Source organism: Ranitomeya imitator, chromosome 6, assembly GCF_032444005.1.
Source record: "Ranitomeya imitator isolate aRanImi1 chromosome 6, aRanImi1.pri, whole genome shotgun sequence".
In the NCBI taxonomy this organism is placed as follows: Eukaryota; Metazoa; Chordata; class Amphibia; order Anura; family Dendrobatidae; genus Ranitomeya; species Ranitomeya imitator.
The window spans coordinates 59,983,074-60,004,711 of NC_091287.1; the positions used below are offsets into that span (position 1 = coordinate 59,983,074).

The window sequence follows — 21,638 nt, forward strand, 5'->3', positions numbered from 1 at the left end:
CAGCTTACCAACTCTCCTGCACATGAAGACAGGAATACACCGTACATCAGGGGTGTCACAACTGCATTCCTCGAGGGCTGCAAACAGGTCATGTTTTCAGGATTTCCTTGTACTGCACAGGTGATAATTTAATGCCCAACTCATTATTTGTGTAGGTGATTAAATTATCACCTGTGTAGTACAAGGAAATCCTGAAAACATGACCTGTTTGCAGCCCTCGAGGAATGCAGTTTGACACCCCTGCCGTACATGGTCTGCTCCCAGCTCTGATCTTACTAACTCCCCTACCCACTTTCTGACCACAACCTTCTATCTTTGTCAAGAACTGCATCCCTGCTCTCAAGACATTCTCACACACACAGAAATCTCAGTGCCATCAATATTCAGCAGCTTATGAATAATCTAATGTCATCTTAAGCTCCAATGTCCTCACTTTCATGTCCAGATTTGGCTCTGAACCATCATAATAAAAATTCCAGAAAGTATCCTGGATGAAGCTGCACCTCCTACACAGAACCTTCTGGCACAGACCGTGGCAACCCTGGCACATGCTGCAAACACATTTTCTCCAGCAGCGCTCCATGTGCAACAACTTTCAATGGAGAAAATCCCTTTTGGCCGAAGATTTCATCCACTATCAGTTTATGCTTAAAATCTATAACTCTGCCCTTCAGCTCTCCAAACTAGTCTACTTCACTGCCCTCATCACCTCACAATCCATCAATCCTAAATTACTATGACATATTTTCACTCCTTCCTCAGTTCTAAAGTGCATGCCCAATCAGTAATCACAAAGAAAACACTGACCATATCCCATGGGAAATGGTGTCCCCAATCCCCCTCCCTCCTGAACTTCATTAAGTTTACTTTACATGTCTGAAGTAGTTACAAAAGAAAAAAGTAACCAGGCTCCTTGCATCTTCTTGCTCTTCTAACTGCAACAGTGACCCTATTCCCTCTCACCTCCCCCAGTCCCTCTCCCTGGCAGTCACTACCGAACTAAAATATTTAACCTCTCTTTTTCCTCCAGCATCTTTCCCTCCTCCTTCAAACAAGCATCATAAATAGTGATGAGCGAACATGCTCAGATAAGGCGATATCTGAGCATGCTCGTGTGCTAACCTGTCTTCAGCGCACTTGAAAAATATTTTCGAGTCCCCGCAGTTGCATGCCAAACAAAGAGGCAATCCTTGCAAGTGTTGCGGCTGGTGAACAGCTGCAAGAAATGCACCCGCGGGGACTCCAACATATTATTCAAACACGCCGAAGACACTATTAACACACAAGCAATCTCGGATAACATGCCCCCTTGAGGAAGCGAGTCTTTATACTCGCGAAACGTACATCGGGTTTGCGGTCACATCGTGGACAAGAGGAGACACAATATGGGTGATTAACCCTTGATTTATTGATGCATATCTTATGCTTCTTATGTCTGATACATTGTAATTATTTTTAGCAATGCATGCTAGCACTAAACATGGTGATCGATATAGGTGGAACTGATTAGTCTTGGTACAAACAAGTGACTAACCGATTGTCCTACCTGTTTAAGTTACATTGCTTATGTGCATTACTTTTTACATGTATATGTAATTATTTAGCATAATATGTTGTCCTGATCCACCCTGTGACCGTTACTACTCTTTTTTGGGATCACACTTATCATATTCTATTATATGTAATTGTATTTAGTCTGTGGTAAATATCTACCCTTAATAAAATATTTAGATTTTGAAATACAATATGACTCAAGTTCTCCTCATATTCAATTGATCTGTTTGAGTCTGTATTTTTTTATATCCTTGTGTATATATACTGGTGACCTATATAATCTTATCCGAGCACGTTCGCTCATCACTAACAACGAACTAAGACTAATATCCTCAACAACCCGAACCTTCCACTCCCATCTCCAGGACTTCTCTCATGCTCCACAAGGTTTCTGGAATGAACTACCCCAGACAATCAGGTTATTTCCCAGTACCTACAGTTTCAAGTGTGCTCTATAAACACATTTATTTAGACTGGTCTATCTACTCTCTGATGTAACTAACTATCCACTGTTCTACCTTCCATTTACTCAATAGCACTTTGTATCTACATTTGTTCAGATACTGGTTGGAGCCTGGGTTAAGCAGTGTAATATGAACACCCCCATTTATAATAATGATGATTGGACCGTACACGACAACCATTTTAACCACTTTCTGATGTTGGGTGTAATAGTACGCCCACGTCAGACTACTCCTGTTTGGTGCGGGCTCTGGTGCCGAGTCCACACCTTTCTGGGCACATGTCAGCTGATCTATACATTTGACAGCAACAGCCACGAGTGGAATCGCAATCCACCCATGGCTTCTAACCAGTTAAATGCGGTTGTCAATCTCTGACAGTGGCATTTAACTCACGCTTACTGGATGAGTTGTTTTATTTTATCCCGCCCATCGGTGACCCAGTCACATGATTGCAGGTCACCGATGGGTCGGCATAACAGCCAGAGGTCTGAAGCAGACCTCTATGGTTGTGATAGCCAGATAGCTATGAGTGTCGCCCCGGTAGTCGGCACTCATAGCAACTGAGCATTTCTGTTACCCACAGGCGACCTGATCATTGCCTGTGTGTAGCAGAGGCGATAGAAGTAATGCAGCTTCTAGTCTCTCATGGAGACTATTGAAGCAGGTCAAATGTTAAAAAAAAAAAAATGTTTTTAAAAATATATATAAAAAAAAAATTTAAAAAAAAGTTAAAATTGCCCCTCATTTGCCCCATTCAAAATAAAACAATTAAAAAAAAACAAATAGACATACAGATGCTTCTCACAAAATCAGAATATCATCAAAAAGTTAATCATCAACATTAACAGAAATAAACACTCGAAATCGATCACTCTGTTTGTAATGACTCTATATGAGTTTCACTTTTTGTATTCAAGAACTGAAATAAATTAACTTTTTGAGGATATTTTAATTTTGTGACAAGCACCTGTATTTGGTATCGCCGCGTTCAGAATTGCCCGATCTATCAATAGATAGGTGAGCAAAAAATAAGCCTTTTCCCAGCCCCAGGTCATGAAAAATGGAGACGATATGGGTCTCAGATAATGGCACCATTTGTTTGTTTTTTTAAAACTAATTTTGGATCTTTTTTTTCACCAAATAACCTATACATGTTTTGTGTCTTATGAACTCTTAATGACCTGGAGAATCATAACGGCAGGTCAGTTTTAGCATTTAGTGAACATTAGTGATGAGCGAGTGTACTCGTTGCTCAGGTTTTCCCGAGCACGCTCAGGTGATCTCCGAGTATTTTTTAGTGCTCGGAGATTTAGTTTTCATCGCGGCAGCTGTATGATTTACAGCTACTAGCCCGCTTGATTACATGTGGGGATTCCCTAGCAACCAGGCAACCCCCACATGTACTCAGCCTGGGTAGTAGCTGTAAATCATTCAGCTGCCGGGATGAAAACGAAGGCTATGTGCACACATTGCGGATTCTCTGCAGATCCGCAGCGTTTTTTGCAGTGTAGAAACGCTGCAGATCCGCAATTGATTTACAGTACAATGTAAATCAATGAGGAAAAAAAAAAAGCTGTGCACACGTTGCGGAAAATCCGCTGCGGTTTAAAAGAAGTAGCATGTCACTTCTTTTTTGCGGATCTTCAGCGTTTTTGTACCCATTCCATTATAGAAATCCGCAGGGGTAAAAAACACAGCAAATCCGCAAGAAAACTGCAGCAAAAACGCACAAAAAACCCGACAAATCCGCAGCTGTGTCTTCTGCCAGGAGAGGCAGAATCCGCACCAGAAATTCCTAAGGCTAATCCCCAACGTGTGCACAAAGCCTTGGGCTGTGGGGCACACGTTGCTGATTTTTCGCGTTTTTTTTCGCTATAAAAAACGCTATTAAACCGCAAAAAACAGCATACATTATGCATCCCATCATTTAGAATGAATTCCACAATTTTTGTGATGCATTTTTTTCATTGCGGTAAAAAAAAGTAGCACGTTCATTAATTTTGCGGATTTGTTGCGCATTTCCCACTATATAATGCTTTGGGAAATATCCGGAGAAATCCGCACCAAAAACGCGCAAAAAACGCATGCAGAATTCTTGCAGAATTCCTACAAAAAATTTCAGGTTTTCCTCAGGAAATTTCTGCAAGAAATCCTGAACGTGTGCACATAGCCTTAATCTCCGAACACTAACAAATACTCGGAGGATACCCAAGCAATGAGTACACTCGCTCATCACTAGTGAACATGGCAAAAAAAAAAAATGTGCAATTGCACTTTTTTGCAAGTTCACTACACTTGGAATCTTTTTCCCGTTTTCCAGTACACGATATGTTAAAACCAATGACGTTGTTCAAAGGCACAACTTGTCCCGACAAAAATAAGCCCTCACATGGCCATTTTGACCGAAAAATAAAAAAAAGTTATGGCTCTGGGAAGAAGGGGGAGCAAAAAACAGAAATTCAAAAACTGAAATACCCCTGGTCGTTGAGAGGTTAATTTTACTATGTGCCCCTTTTTCCTACTAGATTGCAAGCTGGAGACCCTCACTCCTTATAGTATGTGTTGGACTGTGTGTAAAGGTACCGTTACACTTAACCACTTACCAACGATCATGACCAGCGATACGACCTGGCCGTGATCGTTGGTAAGTCGTTGTGTGGTCGCTGGGGAGCTGTCACACAGACATCTCTCTCCAGCGACCAATGATCAGGGGAACGACTTCGGCATCGTTGAAACTGTTTTCAACGATGCCGAAGTCCCCCTGCAGCACCCCGGTAACCAGGGTAAACATCGGGTTACTAAGCGCAGGGCTGCGCTTAGTAACCCGATATTTACCCTGGTTACCATTGTAAAAGTTAAAAAAAAAAAAAAAAAAAAACACTACATACTCACATTCCGATGTGTGTCACGTCCCCCGCCGTCAGCTTCCCGCACTGACTGTGTCAGCGCCGGCCGGCCGTAAAGCAGGGCACAGCGGTGACGTCACCGCTGTGCTCTGCTTTACGGCCAGCGCTGACAGTCAGTGCAGGGAAGCTGACGGCGGGGGACGTGACTGACATCGGAATGTGAGTATGTACTGGTTTTTTTTTTTGTTTTTTTTTAACTTTTACAATGGTAACCAGGGTAAATATCGGGTTACTAAGCGCAGCCCTGCGCTTAGTAACCCGATGTTTACCCTGGTTACCAGTGAACACATCGCTGGATCGGCGTCACACACGCCGATCCAGCGATGACAGCGGGTGATCAGCGACCAAAAAAAGGTCCTGATCATTCCCCAGCGACCAACGATCTCCCAGCAGGGGCCTGATCGTTGGTCGCTGTCACACATAAAGAGATTGTTAGCGGGATCGTTGTTACGTCACAAAAAGCGTGACGTTGCAACGATATCGTTAACGAAATCGTTATGTGTGAAGGTACCTTAACTCTAATGTCTTACTTCTACATTGTAAAGTGCTGCGGAATATAGTGGCTCCATAGAAATAAACATTATTATTGTTCAGCACACACATATACTATGGCAGACCTGAACGTGAGACGAATGTGATGGATTTTCATACAATGTTAATGAACAGAGCAAAGTCTAAGGATATGTAATAGAGCTCCAGAGGAGAGGGGCAACACAAGAGAAGGTAAGTAGGTATGATAAGGCAATGAGTTTACCGGGGAAGGAGAGATTGGAGGGATTAGTAGTAGGAAGGTTTGCCATTAGGGGTTTGGGATTAAACTGATTTACTGGCAAATCATAACCATTTGTACACACTGATTTGGGGCTTTAGGGCACGATTATCCTTATTATCTCTATATAGATATATATGAATAAATAGATTTGTTGTTTTTTCTGCACACCCGTCAATATAACAAGCAAACACTGAGCAGTCATCTTAAGAGCTAGTGATAAATGGAAGACCTGGTAATGGCAACCGCAGCACATTACGTTAATGTCTCAGCTCATTCACTTGTCCTATTTCACACTTGTGAATTCTTGGCTGGGAAGAGAATGAAGTGTATTCAGATTTTATTTCTATAAAGCTGCAGACTGAATCCATGTTGCTTCCTCTTGCAGCACTGAAAAGTGATTACAGTTTGTCTGGAACCAGTGGAGGGAGTATTGATGATTACGGAACAATATCATAATGTATTCCTACACCCTGTGATAAGGACAGCTTACTAGCTGTACAATGGCGCAATGCAATCCCCTGACAGGTTACATGACCGCACACATTTTATAGAAACATTTTCACCCCAAAATTAAAAATATTTATAGTTGTTTGCTATAAAATATTTCGAAGAACCAGTACAACCAACACCACCGCACTTTGTGGCCAGCTAAGTAGGCCGCACGGTAAGGCCAACGCTGCAGAGACTTAGGCTATGTGCACACTTTGCGGATTTTGCTGCGGATCCGCAGCGGATTTGACCGCTGTGGATCCGCAGCAGTTTCCCATGAGTTTACAGTACAATGTAAACCTATGGGAAACAAAAAACGCAGTGCACATGCTGCGGAAAAAAACGCGCGGAAACGCAGCAGATTACATTCCGCAGCATGTCACTACTTTTCTGCGGATTTTCACCTGCTCCAATAGGAAAATGCAGATGAAAATCCGCATAAGAAACCGCAGTAAAAACCGCGATAAATCCGCAGTAAAAACCGCGACGGGTTTTCACTGCGGATTTTGGAATTCCGCTGCGGAAAATTCCGCAGTGGAATCCGCAAAGTGTGCACATAGCCTTAGAGCGGTACAGTTTGATGTGATGCGTATTATATGAGCAAGGGCAACATTCTAATCAAAGTGCTTAAGCCCACCTGCCATGTCTCTATAGTAGGACCCCGCTCTAATAAGCTGCATGATGGCCGCCGCAACACAACGCCTGCAAGTCATGTGCCCGACAGCTCCTGTACTGGCAGACAACCCTTTCCCCATTAGATGAACATATACCATACAGGACAACATAAGTAAAGGGGTGCCACAGAGACCAGAACCCATGTAGGCGTCTCAAAGGTGCACCAAAAGGACACTCCCAAACATAATATAAAGCATTAGAAAAAATTGGAGCAAAAAAAGTCCAAAAGTAATCAAAGTATAAATTTATTGAAAAATAATACACAACATGTAAACAGACTAGGATCAGGTAATAACAAAGGACAGTGATATCCTGACAAAAGATGTTAAGTATTTAACATGGGTAAAAGTGCTCAAGTGCAACAAGAGAGAGACCGGAAGGTCCAAAGTAAAAGACAGAAACAAGTATCCAAATGTCTACATTAATCTGCGCGCTATGCCATTGTATAGGACTGGGTCCCAAACTTGAATCATTGCTTACCTATGATACTAATATGTCAGGATCAGTGTTTCCCCATTAGCTACGTATTTAAAAAGAAGTTGCCATTAACTGGCAGTGGGTTTACACACTTTGATTAAAAAATGTTAATTAAGAACCTCATGTTTTCAAACATTTTTCTTAGTTCCATTTAAATTTATATTAAACTACTGTGGTTAAGAAAATTTTTTATGTTCTTTGATAATTTTAAGGATGGGACATGTGGGGGGAGGGGAGGTGGCATAATGGGTAATGTAGTTGTAAAGCATTAACGGCAACCTGTCAATTGAAACATGGTGTCATATTGTTGGTAAAAAAAAGTTATTATATCTCTAGGTTTGAGTCCCGGAGGTGGTCCTACACAGCATTTGGCACCTCCCCTGTACATGTGCACACAGGGGCTAGCTCTTACTGCTCGAGTAGAACCACCCGCTGGACTCCGGCATTAGAAGCAGGGATTTCAGTTAGTAATATACAGGGAATACTAAATCTTTTCCTACAAAACTATACAGTATATTAATTTACTCAGAAGCTCCTGCTGCCCGCAGACAGGACTACATATGCCCAGATCTAGGTCGTACCTGTTTACAGCAGAATCTGTTCGAATAGTGGCAATGGGTGATCTCATATTCTTCAAATCCCAAACTTTCACAGTACGATCGTCGCTCCCCGACACAACGTTGTCCCCCACCGTGAATACAGCTGAGGTCACAGTGCTGAAAAAAAAAAAAAAGAATATCGGTAAATAAACTTCGGCCTTCGTGAAAAACATATCCACCTCCACACCTAGCACAAAATGGCCAAAAAAAGTAAAAAAAAATTACGGTGAATAATATATTCAGCAACCTAGATCTAAGCCAACAGCTACAACTAGAATTTTCTAGCGTTAGCTACACTGAATAGACCGGTTTCTGTTCATTAGCTATAAATGATTGGTAAAAGTAACATTGATTGTTATTAACTAAACGCCGTGTCGAGCCTGTCGAACTAGCATGAGATGATGGGGGATGTGGTGCATTATCTTGATGGGACTGACCACTAGATGTTATGTTGACTTGACTTTTAAGACGATTTCAGCATGGTGATCAGCTGATCGGGGGTCCGGCTTTTTCGATCCCTCAGCAATCATCCGTTACTGCCAAGAGAGTCGCGCCTGGATACAATAATGTATCTTTACATGGAGGCCATTTGAGCGGTAGGAGGTCTATGTAATGCATGGACTCAGGAGGTTCTCCCTTATTGAGTGTCTCTGCATTGGCACAAAAAGATATGTCCCCCCATTATAACATCCATATGTCATAACAGGGCATACGTTTTTGAGACAAGCCCTATAATAATTTTCAGATCCAAGACTTGGCAAGTGTTCTACTACAGAACCAGCGATACCGTAATATTCCTTCGACACTTTTGATGATTTTACTGATAGAACAAGCGATACAGTGACTCTTATATAAAATCATAGATGCAATGAAATCCAAGATCTGCAATGTGGGGGCTTTTGGGGACAAGGATAAAGAAAAACACTGGTGTAGATATATAGCTGGGAGCTTAGACACCTCTCTCTCCAGACAGAAATGTGCATACGGTTTAAGATGAAATTTAGCCTACTTAGAACGGAAAGCGAAAAAAAAAAAAAAAACACGACACATTTTCTGTGCGAAAACCATCACATTAATTCAGGTTTGTCAGCTTATCCTTCCAGTGCATTTGATTTCCTGACACATGCCTTAGCAGGGGTCATGCACATCTATTTCTGCGAATTTTGTAATTTTAATTTAAAATGTCAGTTGTTTCTGTCATTTCCCCGGTGCTGCGGGAATTTGATTTCATGTTCCATTCAGTCTGCTGATTAGAGATTAGCACTATCCAGGTCACAAAGGCCCAATTTACGCAAGCCCTCTTAATTTAAATTGACATCAAATTAGGTTCTAATTAGGACCTGACCATACTGCATTAATGAGACAAAGTTGCTTAATGCAATTTCAGAGTGCAGCAACAATCCGCATAAAACGATCAGACTCCTAAACACTCCCTTTAACCCCATCTGTGTATACATTAAATGGATTTATTATTTCACAACTGCTGCTGTAATTATCTCATCTTTCTTTACTCCGCTAGTGGCACCGTTGCAATATACTAGAAGTCTTCAGAATCTGTCACCTGCTTAACATCGGTAACCTGGAGCTAGTGACAGCAGTGAAAAGATTAAAAATGAACACAGAAAAGTCCATTTCGCTATATATATATTTTAAGACTTTTTTAATCCTTAAAGACGCACCAACATTAAAACAAGAAATGAGAAAGGGGCAAAATACAAGCAACAGTCACTGTAACATTAGGTTTTCAATGGGTCTTTTGTATTATCCATTGTTTTCCTGGAGGCTTCCACTTAGACTCCTTTTCCTGAGTCTAGAATATTAGGGTGGGCTACAAGGCAACTTTGGCCATGACCTAACTAGTCAACGCAACAGCAGCATTCAGTGATCTTCAGCCGTACGAACAGTGTCACTGGTAGCCCAAGCCTAAAACAATAGGTCCGGAGAAAGGGTGGCAACTGACGATAGTGATAGACATCCGATTTGCCAATTTGGCGGCATTTTAAATCAAAACCAATTCTAACCTATTTAGGGAAGACGTACCGCCATTTGGCATTCAAGGAGGTATGCAAAAAAAAGAATATTGCAGACTTCAACAGTACTGTTAAGTTTCAGGAGCACCTCCACAGAGACCAGTTTGCTTTAGTCAAAAAAATACATTAAAAAAAGATGGCCGGCATCTAAAACATGGCTACACCATTTGAGTGAACCTCAACTTTTGAGTAGCTAAAAAGCATCATGAAGGAAGATTTCTACAACACATAGGACAATGTGGAAGATATTTTAAGCTAAATACACCAGAATTGGTGGTACAATTGCACCAAAAAACTGCCGTATATGTCTTTCAGCACATTAATAGTTTAGACACTTTTTGCTTTGTGGAAAAGGAGTGAGGCTTTGCAAAAAGCAGCATGGCTTGAGATGTGACACCATGGAAGTCTACAGATCAAAATCTGTCAAGCACTGAGCCTCTTTAAGGTTGATTTACTGAAGCGGTCTCTCTAGCCAGCCTTGGGCTGCATTCACACGTCAGTTTACATTTTTACGTCCATTGTGAACGGACGCTTTTTCAATCACCAGGTGGTTTTAACAAGTGAAGCAGGTAGACCGCTACTTAGCAATGGACCAGCTCAAAACAGATGACAAATTAATGGAAAAATAGAAAATGGAGGTGTTCTGTTATTAATTTATCCCCAAAATTGTGATTGCCCAAACCTGATCCCTAAAAGTGAATGAGAACAGGATACACCTCAAGTAGTGATGAGCGAATATACTCGTTACTCGAGATCTCCGAGCACGCTCGGGTGTCCTCCAAGTATTTTTTAGTGCTCGGAGATTTAGTTTTCCTCACCGCAGCTGAATGATTTACATCTCTAAGCCAGCTTTATTACATGTGGGGATTCCCTACCAGGCAACCCCCACATGTACTTATGCTGGCTAACAGATGTAAATCATTCAGCTGCGGTGATGAAAACTAATTCTCTGAGCTCTTAAAAAAATACTCGGAGGTCACCCGCGCGTGCTCGGGAAATCTCGAGTAACGAGTATATTCGCTCATCACTAACCTCGAGTTTAATGGAACAGAAGCACAGATCCATTAAATAAATGGATGTTTGAACAGTTGTATGCAGATCAGACTCAACCATTCAAGTCTATGGAAAACCATTAAAATTACCACGGAAGAAAAATTGAAGATGTCTGCTTTCCAGCCATCAATAGGAAAGGAAATAAAAATTCAGACAGTTTACTGTACCAACTTCAGATTTAAAATAGTGGGAAAAACGGAGGCAAAACATTTGACAAGTTGAGAATATGGTATATTTTTGATGGATGTAAAAATGGAAATGAATGTGTGAGCGTAGCCTTAAAATCCTCCAAATTACTAATATTACAGATAACATGCCTTATCCATTGGTATTTAGTCAGTTTGGTCCCATTGTACAAGTGGTTGACAAAAACATTCACTCACAACAATACCTTCAGAAAAGGGTCATAGGCATTGCCAATCGTTTCAGCTCTGGGCAGGAACTATTGAGCTCTGATGCTAAAAGGAAGAACACAGCTTCTATGTATTCCAAGCATAGCCGCATACCATGGCGTACAGAAGAAGTGACGTGCACGGCTAGGATCAGCGAGTTTCCTTTTTAGTTAGAAGAGTTTTCTCCTCTTCTGTCTTCAGGAGCACACCGCTGTCCATCGTCCAGGCTTCCTACTTGCTGGTAGATAGTGTGCTTCTGAAGACTGACAGTTTGGACCGGCGGCGTGGTTGTGCTACTGGTCTGAATTGGGCACTCTCCTATGCTGGAAGTAGAGGCAGCTTCACCTCTGTAGTATCAGGAGAGCGCAACAGAACACTGAAGATGGCCGGATTCAGCAACTGACTGCAGAGGTGGCCGGTAACTTAGCCAATGAGCAGTAAACTATAGAATTAAAAATTTGATTTTGAGAACGGAGAGGATTTTTAATACATGGTACACTGCAAAATAGCTTAGTTTTATAAGAAATCTGCAATTCAAACCAATTTTCATGTTAAGACAATGCCTTAGACTGACTGCAATAAAGAAGAGCTCCGTGTAGTGGGCTTTGACTGCCATAACCGGCTTCTAAGATATTTACTTTTCGTAAAAATGAGCTGCAATCTGTCAACACAACAAAACACAAAATATTTACTCTGCCTAATTTTGGGTTGTAGTAAAAAAAAAAATTTAGGAGATTTGTGGTATTTCTTGCATTGGCTGCTTGGGTCTATATCTCCCTAAGAGCTGCTCTTTACATTCTCCCCTAAGATCCATAAATGTGGTCTTCCAAATGAAGCTAGAATTCGACGGCGGCTGATGGCCTTAAGACTGTGCTGAAAATACATCACTGGGTGCTGATCCATATCTACTCCAATGTGTCCCATATTGTAAATTAGCTGGAGATGATCTCAATCCAATGAAGCATCTGTGGGATGAGATGGAATGAAGCCACTCGTCAGTAAATACTGTGGATGTGGCATCTGGGGAGGATGAAGAATGCAGACGAATGCACACTCCTGAAACCACCCCGATGTTAGTCATCAGATGCAATGTAAAGTAACAGGAATTCAAAAGGGGTTTTTTTTCTTGGGGGTGTGGAGGCAATAAGGCTCTACATACAACTATTACAGGCATCCAAGGATGGTCAGAAAAACTTTATTGAAATAGCCCTTCAGCCTGTTTACAGTATGTGAGTTTTAATTACCGTATTTGTATGTGCAGACGTGTGCCTGAAAGTTAGATAAATTTTTTTTATCAATTCCGTTACCTGAGATGTGTGACATTTATATATTTTTATTATTTTTCTTTTAGGAAAAAATAGATATTTCTAACCACCACCATTGCATAAGCAAATATACAGACACTCGTACAAAAAAAAAACCTGATTTAACAGTTTCAGTCCACATTCAAAATGCCTTTTTTTTTAAATAAGATTTAGAATAAAAATTAAAAAGCACAATAAAAAACTTTTACACCATTTTGTCCTGCAGTATACTACCTCAAGTACTACGCCGCCTCTTCATTCCCACAACACACAACTAAGAAAAAACAAGGTAGCCTGCAAACAAAATTTCGAGGATGGTGTATTGGATCGCATATTCAAAAAAAATGGCACAAAATTACGGCAAAGATTCAGTGTACTCCCTTCAACGCCACTCCATATTTATCAAATGTCGCACCTGAATTATACATTTGGTACAAATTGACCCAGCGCAGCTTTTTATGCATGACCGTAAACTTCCCGGTGTTAGATAAGAGCCAGAGAGCAATGTGTCAAATGTCTCAAGGTCACTGTAAAAATTTTGCTTGAGCAAATTTCTACTTTTTATGCATGTTATCTAATACACTTCCGAAGAGACAGAGACCAACGTGTCATATGAAGAATTTTAAGCAAATTTAGACTTTTCATACAAGTTAAAAATGGTTGCAATCTAACTTTGTTTTGCCTGCCTGCTGAACGCAATGATAATTATCTCCTAGTGTGATTTTAAGTATTTAAAACATTGTCCACTCATCAACCACAATGTTCTACTCTGAAAAAGATGAGCCTGGACCAGTATAGGTTGCAAAATCATAGCAAGTAAAGTATCGTCACTAATTCTGAGAACGTTAGGAGCTGGATTTAGGGCTGTGGAGCAGTTTTGATTCTAAACTTCAAAAGAAAAATATTAAATCCTATGAATTCCCAATACTGTATAACTTATTGCACATTTACTTACCCAGTAAAGTTAGTACAGTTAAGTGTGAAATAAAAATTCTCCACTAAATGCGGTTGTAGATGGAGAGAAGCCTATGGGAACAGAAGCCCAAGAAACGGCCAGTACATGCTCCCCACACAGTAAGTTCACTTCCCGAAAAATATCTGTCGTATTATAAAGTAAAAAATGTCTATATTAGTCTCTATAACATAACAGAAATCTATGTATTGACCATATTAAACTAATCTTTTCTGAAAAATTGTGCAAAATATTTCTGCAATTGCCATTTCACTCCAAAGGCTTCTCTGGCAGCTCCACAGAGGAAACACATGAGCGTACAATGCTTTCAGTAAGAATCCTACTTACTCCATGAATAATGAGAATGTAAATCAGAGTAATTAATGAGAAAATTAACCGTCCTAGATGTATTATATTGCCAATTTTGTGCATCCAATCCTGCATTTCCTCCATTCTTGCTTTACATATTGTTCTGTCTCTTTGTATTTTGCTGTTGAGGGGTTACAGCAAAATTACAGCTACACATAATTCTTCCACTTAACTATTTCGTTGAAATTAAAAACAGAAATACAAAAAGATCATTTAGTATTGACAGGCATTATCTCTACATATTTTGCAATGTAAAATGTAGGTTTATGGTGGCGGGCGGGTGACTGGTAGCACTTTAACTTAACCCATTATCTACCAATGTCCTTTTTTTGGGGACGCCTAATCTTTAGCTTCTAGCAACTAAGATTTTATAATTTTTTATAATTAGGTCCCATTTTTTGTGTTGTGTTTGTAAAATGAATGTTTTCAAAATAGGAAATCATGTCATTGTCATTTTTAATTGAATATTGGGACGCCCTTTTCTGAAAAATCCGTACTTGAAAAATTTTTGCAAATTATGTTTCTGATTCAAATCATTCAAAATCTGTCATTTAAAAAAAAAAAAAATGAAAATTGCTAATTTGGCAAGTAATGGGTTAACTATGTCTCTACCTAGCTCCATGCTTAAACCCAGCTTTTACCACAAAATCTGCCATTACCAGCCTAGCCTAGACGCCAGCTTGTGCTCCCACGACTACTCGAACTGCAACTGCACATTTTGTTTATGGCTTCTGGCAAGAGATTTCGGCAGGTCATCTTCCACTCAATTACCTATCAATCCTTCCATATTTTCGAGAATTTAATTCCCCAGTTTGCTCCTTTCTTCCCCAAAAAGGTCTACGTGGCAGCAATAGGACTCTGGTTGCAGTGGCCACGACCCCACTACCCATCCATGGTTTACAATCTGTTGTGGCTCTTGTTTCCGACGAGCAGGTCTTGGTTCTTGTGGGCCATGGTGAGCCTTTCCCATCAATGTTTCTCCATCAGGCACCCACTGAATGCTTCAGAAGAGGATACAGCCAGATGACCTACTATGCTCCTCTCAGTCCTACTTTGCTATCCTAAGAAAGGCCTCCAAAGCTGTGATTTATTGGTTAAAATAACTCCACTTGCCTAGTGGTGAACAGACCTGGCTGCCTCCCATTTATTATCCAGACTCGAAAGAATTTAACAATAGAGGTCTGAGTTTAAAAAAAAAAAATCCGACATTGTGGATAGTTTATAACAGCTCTCCTTTATTTACTCAGTACGTCTCTAGGCAAATCATTGTAAATCCACAGACATTAATATTGCGTTTTCCACCCTTTACAGTTTTAACAGGTTCCACTCTTCTGGGAAGGCCCTCTAAGATTTTAGAGTGTCGGTTGGGATCTTTGCCTATTCATCCAGAAGATCATTTCTGAGGACAGACATGGATGTTAAATAAGAAACCGGGCCTACAATCTGATCTAGCTTGGTGAGAGGCAGTCAAGTTCTTCTACATTAACCTACCTAACCATTCCTTTACGAACCTCGCTTTGTGCACTGGGGCAACAGTCATGGTGGAAGAGAAGGACCTTCACCAAACTGTCCCCCCAAAATTGGAAGCATACAAGTGTTTAAAAAAGGTCTTTGTATGCTCAAGCATTATGATTTCCCTCCACTGAAATTAAGGGGCCAGGGCTACCTCCTGAAATACAACCCCATAAGCATTATCCCGCCTCCACCAAACTCTTATCGTTGGTTCAAGGCAGTCAGGCAGGTCATGTTCCCCTAGCATTTACCAAACCCAGATTCGTCCATCAGACTTTCAGATAGACACGAATTGTCACTCCAAAGAACATGTTTTAACCGCTACAGCGACGGCTTCATATGACTATCACAATTTTTGGCCAAATTTTGCTAAGCATCTCATGTGTTTTTTCATAAATTTCAAAAGCCATTATGCTAAACAGTACTTTAGTCAGAGTAGCTACTACTATAAGTAAGATACTAATATTTTTAATTCTACATGGGATGGGTACACATGATGTTTCCTTGGGATAGTTTTGAGATCCCTTCCACACACTTGGTTCAGCTTCCATTTAGAGTTCACTTTAGGTTAGACAGAGGTTAAACGGCTTCTAACTAAATTAGTCATTAAGGAAGGCATCAATGGCAGGCCACCGGACCATGTCTTAATGGGATGCTAGAAGGCATTAGGATTTTAATAACTCACAGGTATGACAGGTACTTTGGAGCATTAGGGAGGTCAGGCTGTGCCACGAGTATAGGCTTGAGACACTTTAAGCAGTAGGTCTCGTGGGGCGTTTGGTAGGTTGCTACTATCCTCCAGAAAATGAAAAAAAAAGAAAATTCAGACTCTGCCAAACCCCAGCAAAACTCATTTATCTTGTCGTAGGGAGCAGCAGAGCATGTACTTCCAGCTGACAGCGTGGCACTTTCTCACCACACACCACTGCCCGAACTGGAACATTCTGCTCCCTATGTGGGTCTCAATCAACGGAAATACTGTGATGCTAGCACTCCTCATTAGGACTAACAGCTGTCTCCCCAGTCACACAGAGACAGCAAACTGTTTTGCATAACAATCTGCTGAAATTTCACACACAAGGAAAAAAAAAATATGATGTGAAGGATGCTGGACCATGAAATGCTGATGCAGTATGATCTAAGTTGGCATCATGTCCTAAAATTAACCGTGGGCTTACCGGAAGCGCCGAAGAAGATGCTGCCAGAATCAAACAATATATCTGACTGGATAACAGCATGGACAGAGATCTCCCCAAACTGTCATGTACGATGTAAGCAACGCCCGAGGCGAACGTCATCATGTTACCTCTTGTTATTAATACTCTCGGCTAGGTACCACTTGAAGACTTGGCACCCGTGCTGACTATATGTCGCTTCTAATCTACGGTTTTGTGATAAGTCCCATTACCTCCATATTATTATATAGTGGGATTATAGAGCTAGGAAAAGTTAGAATTCAGGGACTTTCTAAAATTACAGCCAAGTAAAGCAAAATCTGTACTGAATGTAGAGCATGTGGGTCAACAAGTGGAACACCTGGTCAACATTTCATTGCGTCTGTAGGAGATCAGATGGCAATCTAAGACCATGTCTTTTTGGAGAAACATTCCCCTAAAAAGATCTCAACTTTGGATGATTTTCACATATATACACTATACAGACAAAAAAAACAGACACCTACAGGACCCGTAATGACCTTCATTTCTAAATCCATAGGCATCAATACGGATTTGGTCCCTACTTTTCAGCTATAGCATCTCACTCATTTCTACAAGATTTTGGAGGAGTCTGTGGATTTATCTAGCCCATTCATCAAGAAAAGAATTTGTGATATCAGACAATGTTGGTCAAGAGTGCCGGGCTACCATCCCAATAGTGATGAGTGGGATTGAGGCCAGGACTCCGAGACCAGTTAAGCTTTTTTACACCAAACTCACCTAACCATGCCTTTATGGACTTGGTTTTGCGCAATGGGGCACAGTTATGGCAAACAGAAAAGGGCCTTCCCCAAACTGTTCCCACAAATTTAGAAGCTACAATTGTCCAAATGTCTTGGTTTACTGTAACTAAAATCCTAAGCCGATGCCTGAAAATCAACTCCATCGTATTACCCCTTCTCCACCAAACTCTACAGCTGGCACAATGCAATTAGGCAGGTAATGTTCTCCTGGCATTCACAAAATCCAGATATGACCATCAGACTGCCAGATAAAGAAGTGTGATCCATCATTCCACAGTTTTCACAGCTCCAGAATCCAGTGATGTCAGCTTTACACCACTTCATCAGATGCCCAGCAATGTGCTTGGTGATGTACAGCTTGTTGGCAGCTGCTCAGACATGGAAACCTATGCCATGAATTTCTTGGTGCCGTTTTGGTGTTGATGTTAATGTCAGACGAAGTTTGGACTCTACAGATATTAAATCAGCAGAACATTGAAACTTTTATACATTATGCAACTTAGCATTAGGTGACCCCACTCTAACGTTATCTGGTCTCCACTTCTTGGCTGATACGATGTGGCATCTAAAGGCTTCCACTTTATCATTTCACTCACAGCTGATCATGGAAATTTTAGGGAAAAAAAAGAAATTTCACAAACTGACTGGTTACACTGCTGCCACACTGTTACCGGACCACTCTGGTATCAGCTCTTTAGAATGATCCACTCTTTCACAAATATCAGTAAAAGACGATGGCAGGCAAAGGGTGAATGCTATACATATGTGGCCAAGGGGCAGAATAAAAAACTATTATATTTCTGCCACGATGTTATCACACTAGAGTCATTCATTCACAGTTCATAGATAGATCACAATGAATTCTGACGAACCCCCTAATAGGGTCCAAGACCTGCGCTGTTATTGTCATGGATCGGATAGCCTTGAATTAAGCAGATTAATACTAGAGAAAGGAGCACATGAAATCTACAGCCATCTTGGGCTTCTAGCAAAATCACAGATCGATCAAATCCCTGAAACAGTTAAACTGTAACTATATCTCCTCTACATCCGCAGATGAAGCCCAAGTAGTTCTCCCAATGAAGAACGAGATTAAGATTCTGTGTAAATTCCCATCAGCGGAATGAATCAAGATTCCCTCCATAATGATTCACCGCCTTCCCATTTCCAATGGCACTTAAGGTGGATGTCATGAAAGGCACCTTATAAATGATGGGCACAAATACCTGTTCAAAGCGTAAAAGTGATCAGGGATATGCGGATTTTGCTCGTCTATGGCAGGCAATTCCATCTCAGACAGCCACACAGATTTCAAAACGTCTCATAAAATAAATGAGTTGTGACAAAAATTCTAATGGAAAAATGAATGTTTTGCATTTAAGTGCTTGCAAGTAAAAAGCAGATGGCAAAATGGGCGAAGATATCAAATTAAGTCAAATCAAGTTAGAAAAGGAGATGGATCAAAAAGAAAAGTGGGGGAAACTAATTATTAAAGGGAAAATACAGTAGAAAAAAAAATGGAGCCCGCTATTGTAATCACTTCTTATGGAGCTGTTTTTAAAGAAGCCACGATTGCTTTTTCTGGCGTGTTCATTTTCATATGAAGCCCCATGAAATATTTCTCAAGCATCTTTTCTTAGAACGCTGCATTGTGCCGATCCTCTGTTACTCTTCCTGTAAATGTATCAGTAAACAGTCTGACACTGTCCAATCAGTGATGAAAGTGTGTTAAACCCTATCCTAATTAAAAGGTTGATTCACATCTTCGTAGATGGATAGTGCTTGCAAAAACTAGCACTTTTGATATTTACTGCTTATTAAAATTTGCAGTCATTCTGGAGACATTAACACTATTCTGTTCTTATGTTTACAGCTCGTTGCCTAGGAGACAGACCACCGGCTGCTGTCTAGCTTGTAAACAGTGAACTCGCTGAGGCACGCTGGGATCAGGAGGTAAACAGCACACTCCAGCCATCCTGGCGTGCTTTAAAAGAGTGCATACAAGCTTAAAGGGGCCGTCTGTTGTCATTGTCGATTGCCCGCAAAGAAACTACAACCTGATTTACATAAAGAAAACTTTTTTCTCTAATAGAAAGTCACTGGTATTAGTTTAGCACGGAGAAATCGGAAGAGACTGCATTTTGAAGCAACTGTAGCATGTCCAAAGAAATCTGGATTACTAGTAATTCCAGACATGGCGCATCCTCGTGGCTAAAATAGAAATGTATCTGAGAGCTGTAATACCAGGCACAGTGCAGGGACTGAACAATGCCAGATTAAGGAGAACAGCGACATGTACACTAGGTACAAATGAGAATTATTTATGGCAAGTGTCCGGTCCTCTAAATTAAAATTAATTATATTAATGGAAGAAAAAAAAAAACTTCTTTCAAGGGAAAGTTCCACTTTTGCATATTCGTTAGTTTCCTCAGGTCAGAGCTACATAAAATGACCGATATTTTTGAGGATCCTTTGGGTTACTTACACACATTTTTTTATTATACCATGCTGTATTGCAGATTCAGACAAAAAAGTGCTCAACAAAGTTATAGTAAAAAATGAAAATACAGCAAACATGGGGGAGTTATGAGGGATTTGGGTGTAAGACAAAAAGGTTATCGTCAAGTTGTAACCCGCTGGCTGAGCCTCACTCCTTTAGCCAAAAGTGGAGGAGATCAGTAGGACATTCATCCAATGCTTCAGGAACATGTAGAAAATCCTGCAGACTGAAAGGCTTTGGACAAGTTAAAGAAACACTATGAATCTTTTTTGCCTTGCTTAAAACTGTGTGTGTTCATCTACTCGCCGATCGCCGTCCTCTCTGGTTTCCAGCGCTGCTCCGATCCTCTTCCGGGTCATGTGACTGCTCTTCCGACCATCAACTCACTGGGGATTAGGTTTAGTTGACTAAACTATGAAGGCTCAAACCTCACTGCCAGGTCCAATGTGTAACTATGAGATTGTACCACTTCCCTCCATGACCTCCCAGCCATGTTACTGCTCCCTTCTGAGACGCTACGTCAGATATCAGAAGGCATTGCTGGCGTCCTTCATGCAAGCTCGGCTCCTGACCAAAACTCATCAGTCTGTGTGCCAGGTTAATGCCACACGGACCAAAGGAAGAAATGGACCAAAAACTTCTATGGGAGAAAGTTCTTGAGATTCTTTGGGTAGGTTCACACAGGGCGGTTTTGCTGCTTTTTTTCCTGCAGCAAAACCTGATCTCATTGGTAGGAAAGAAGCTGCGGCAAAAACACAGGTTTAGGTGCGTTTTTTGGTGCAGACTTGCTGCGTTTTTGGCACGTTTTTGTGTCTCTTTGTCCATGCTAATGTCCATTGACTTTTGGCACTAAAAGTGCTGCAAATAATGGTACCTGCGTTTTTTTCAACACCAACTCAAGCCAATGAGTGAAAAACGCTGCAAAAACGCAGCAAAAACGCTGAAAGAAGTGACATGCTCTAAGTCCCAAAAACGCAGCAAAGCTCAAAATCCTGATGACACAAAAAACCAATGTGTGTGCATGAGATTTCTGAAATCTGAAATAGGATTTGCTGGTACTGTAAAAAGCAACTGAAAATTAGCATAAAAAAGCAGCAAAAAAAAGCCCCGTGTGAACTTACCCTTAGTGATGAGTTCAGAGGTCACTGCGCAGGGAAGGAGAGGAGGCGAGCCGTGACGCCACCTACTGTGCAGAGTGAGACATTGTGTGTAGTCTTTCATTGTAATCCAGTCTGGTAATGATGAGCCGACACCTGAGCTATGTGCAGAACAGAAGTGTCCGTCCAATATGAGGGTCACAGCGAACACTGACAGATTTCAGGACTTTGTATTATAATACGAAGAGTGATACAGAAAATTAAAAATCACTAGATATTCTCCAAAAAATGTCATTAAATCCTAAAATTTATTAAAGCTCTTAAAGACCATATAACCCAGAAGATACATCATACAGTCACAGAGGAAGTATGATCCAGCACCCTGCATAATACTTGACATATGTCAACTGTGTTACACAGCCGGCATGTGCCTGTAACATAGCCGTAGCAGTCAGCATGGGCCTGTAACATAGCCATAGCAGCCAGCATGAGCCTGTAACAGCCATAGCAGCCAGCATGTGCCTGTAACATAG

At 40.9% G+C, this 21,638-nt stretch overlaps 1 protein-coding gene across 2 annotated transcripts in view; it reads right to left on the reverse strand.

The window, feature by feature from the left end:
• The window catches only part of WDR37 (WD repeat domain 37), a 158,466-nt gene that overhangs the window by 5,563 nt on the left and 131,265 nt on the right, over positions 1-21,638 (reverse strand). For both annotated transcript variants that reach the window (XM_069729700.1, XM_069729699.1), the window contains exon 13: positions 7,919-8,053. In XM_069729700.1, the coding sequence (XP_069585801.1) occupies positions 7,919-8,053 (135 nt within the window). The remainder of the gene's footprint in view (positions 1-7,918; positions 8,054-21,638) is intronic.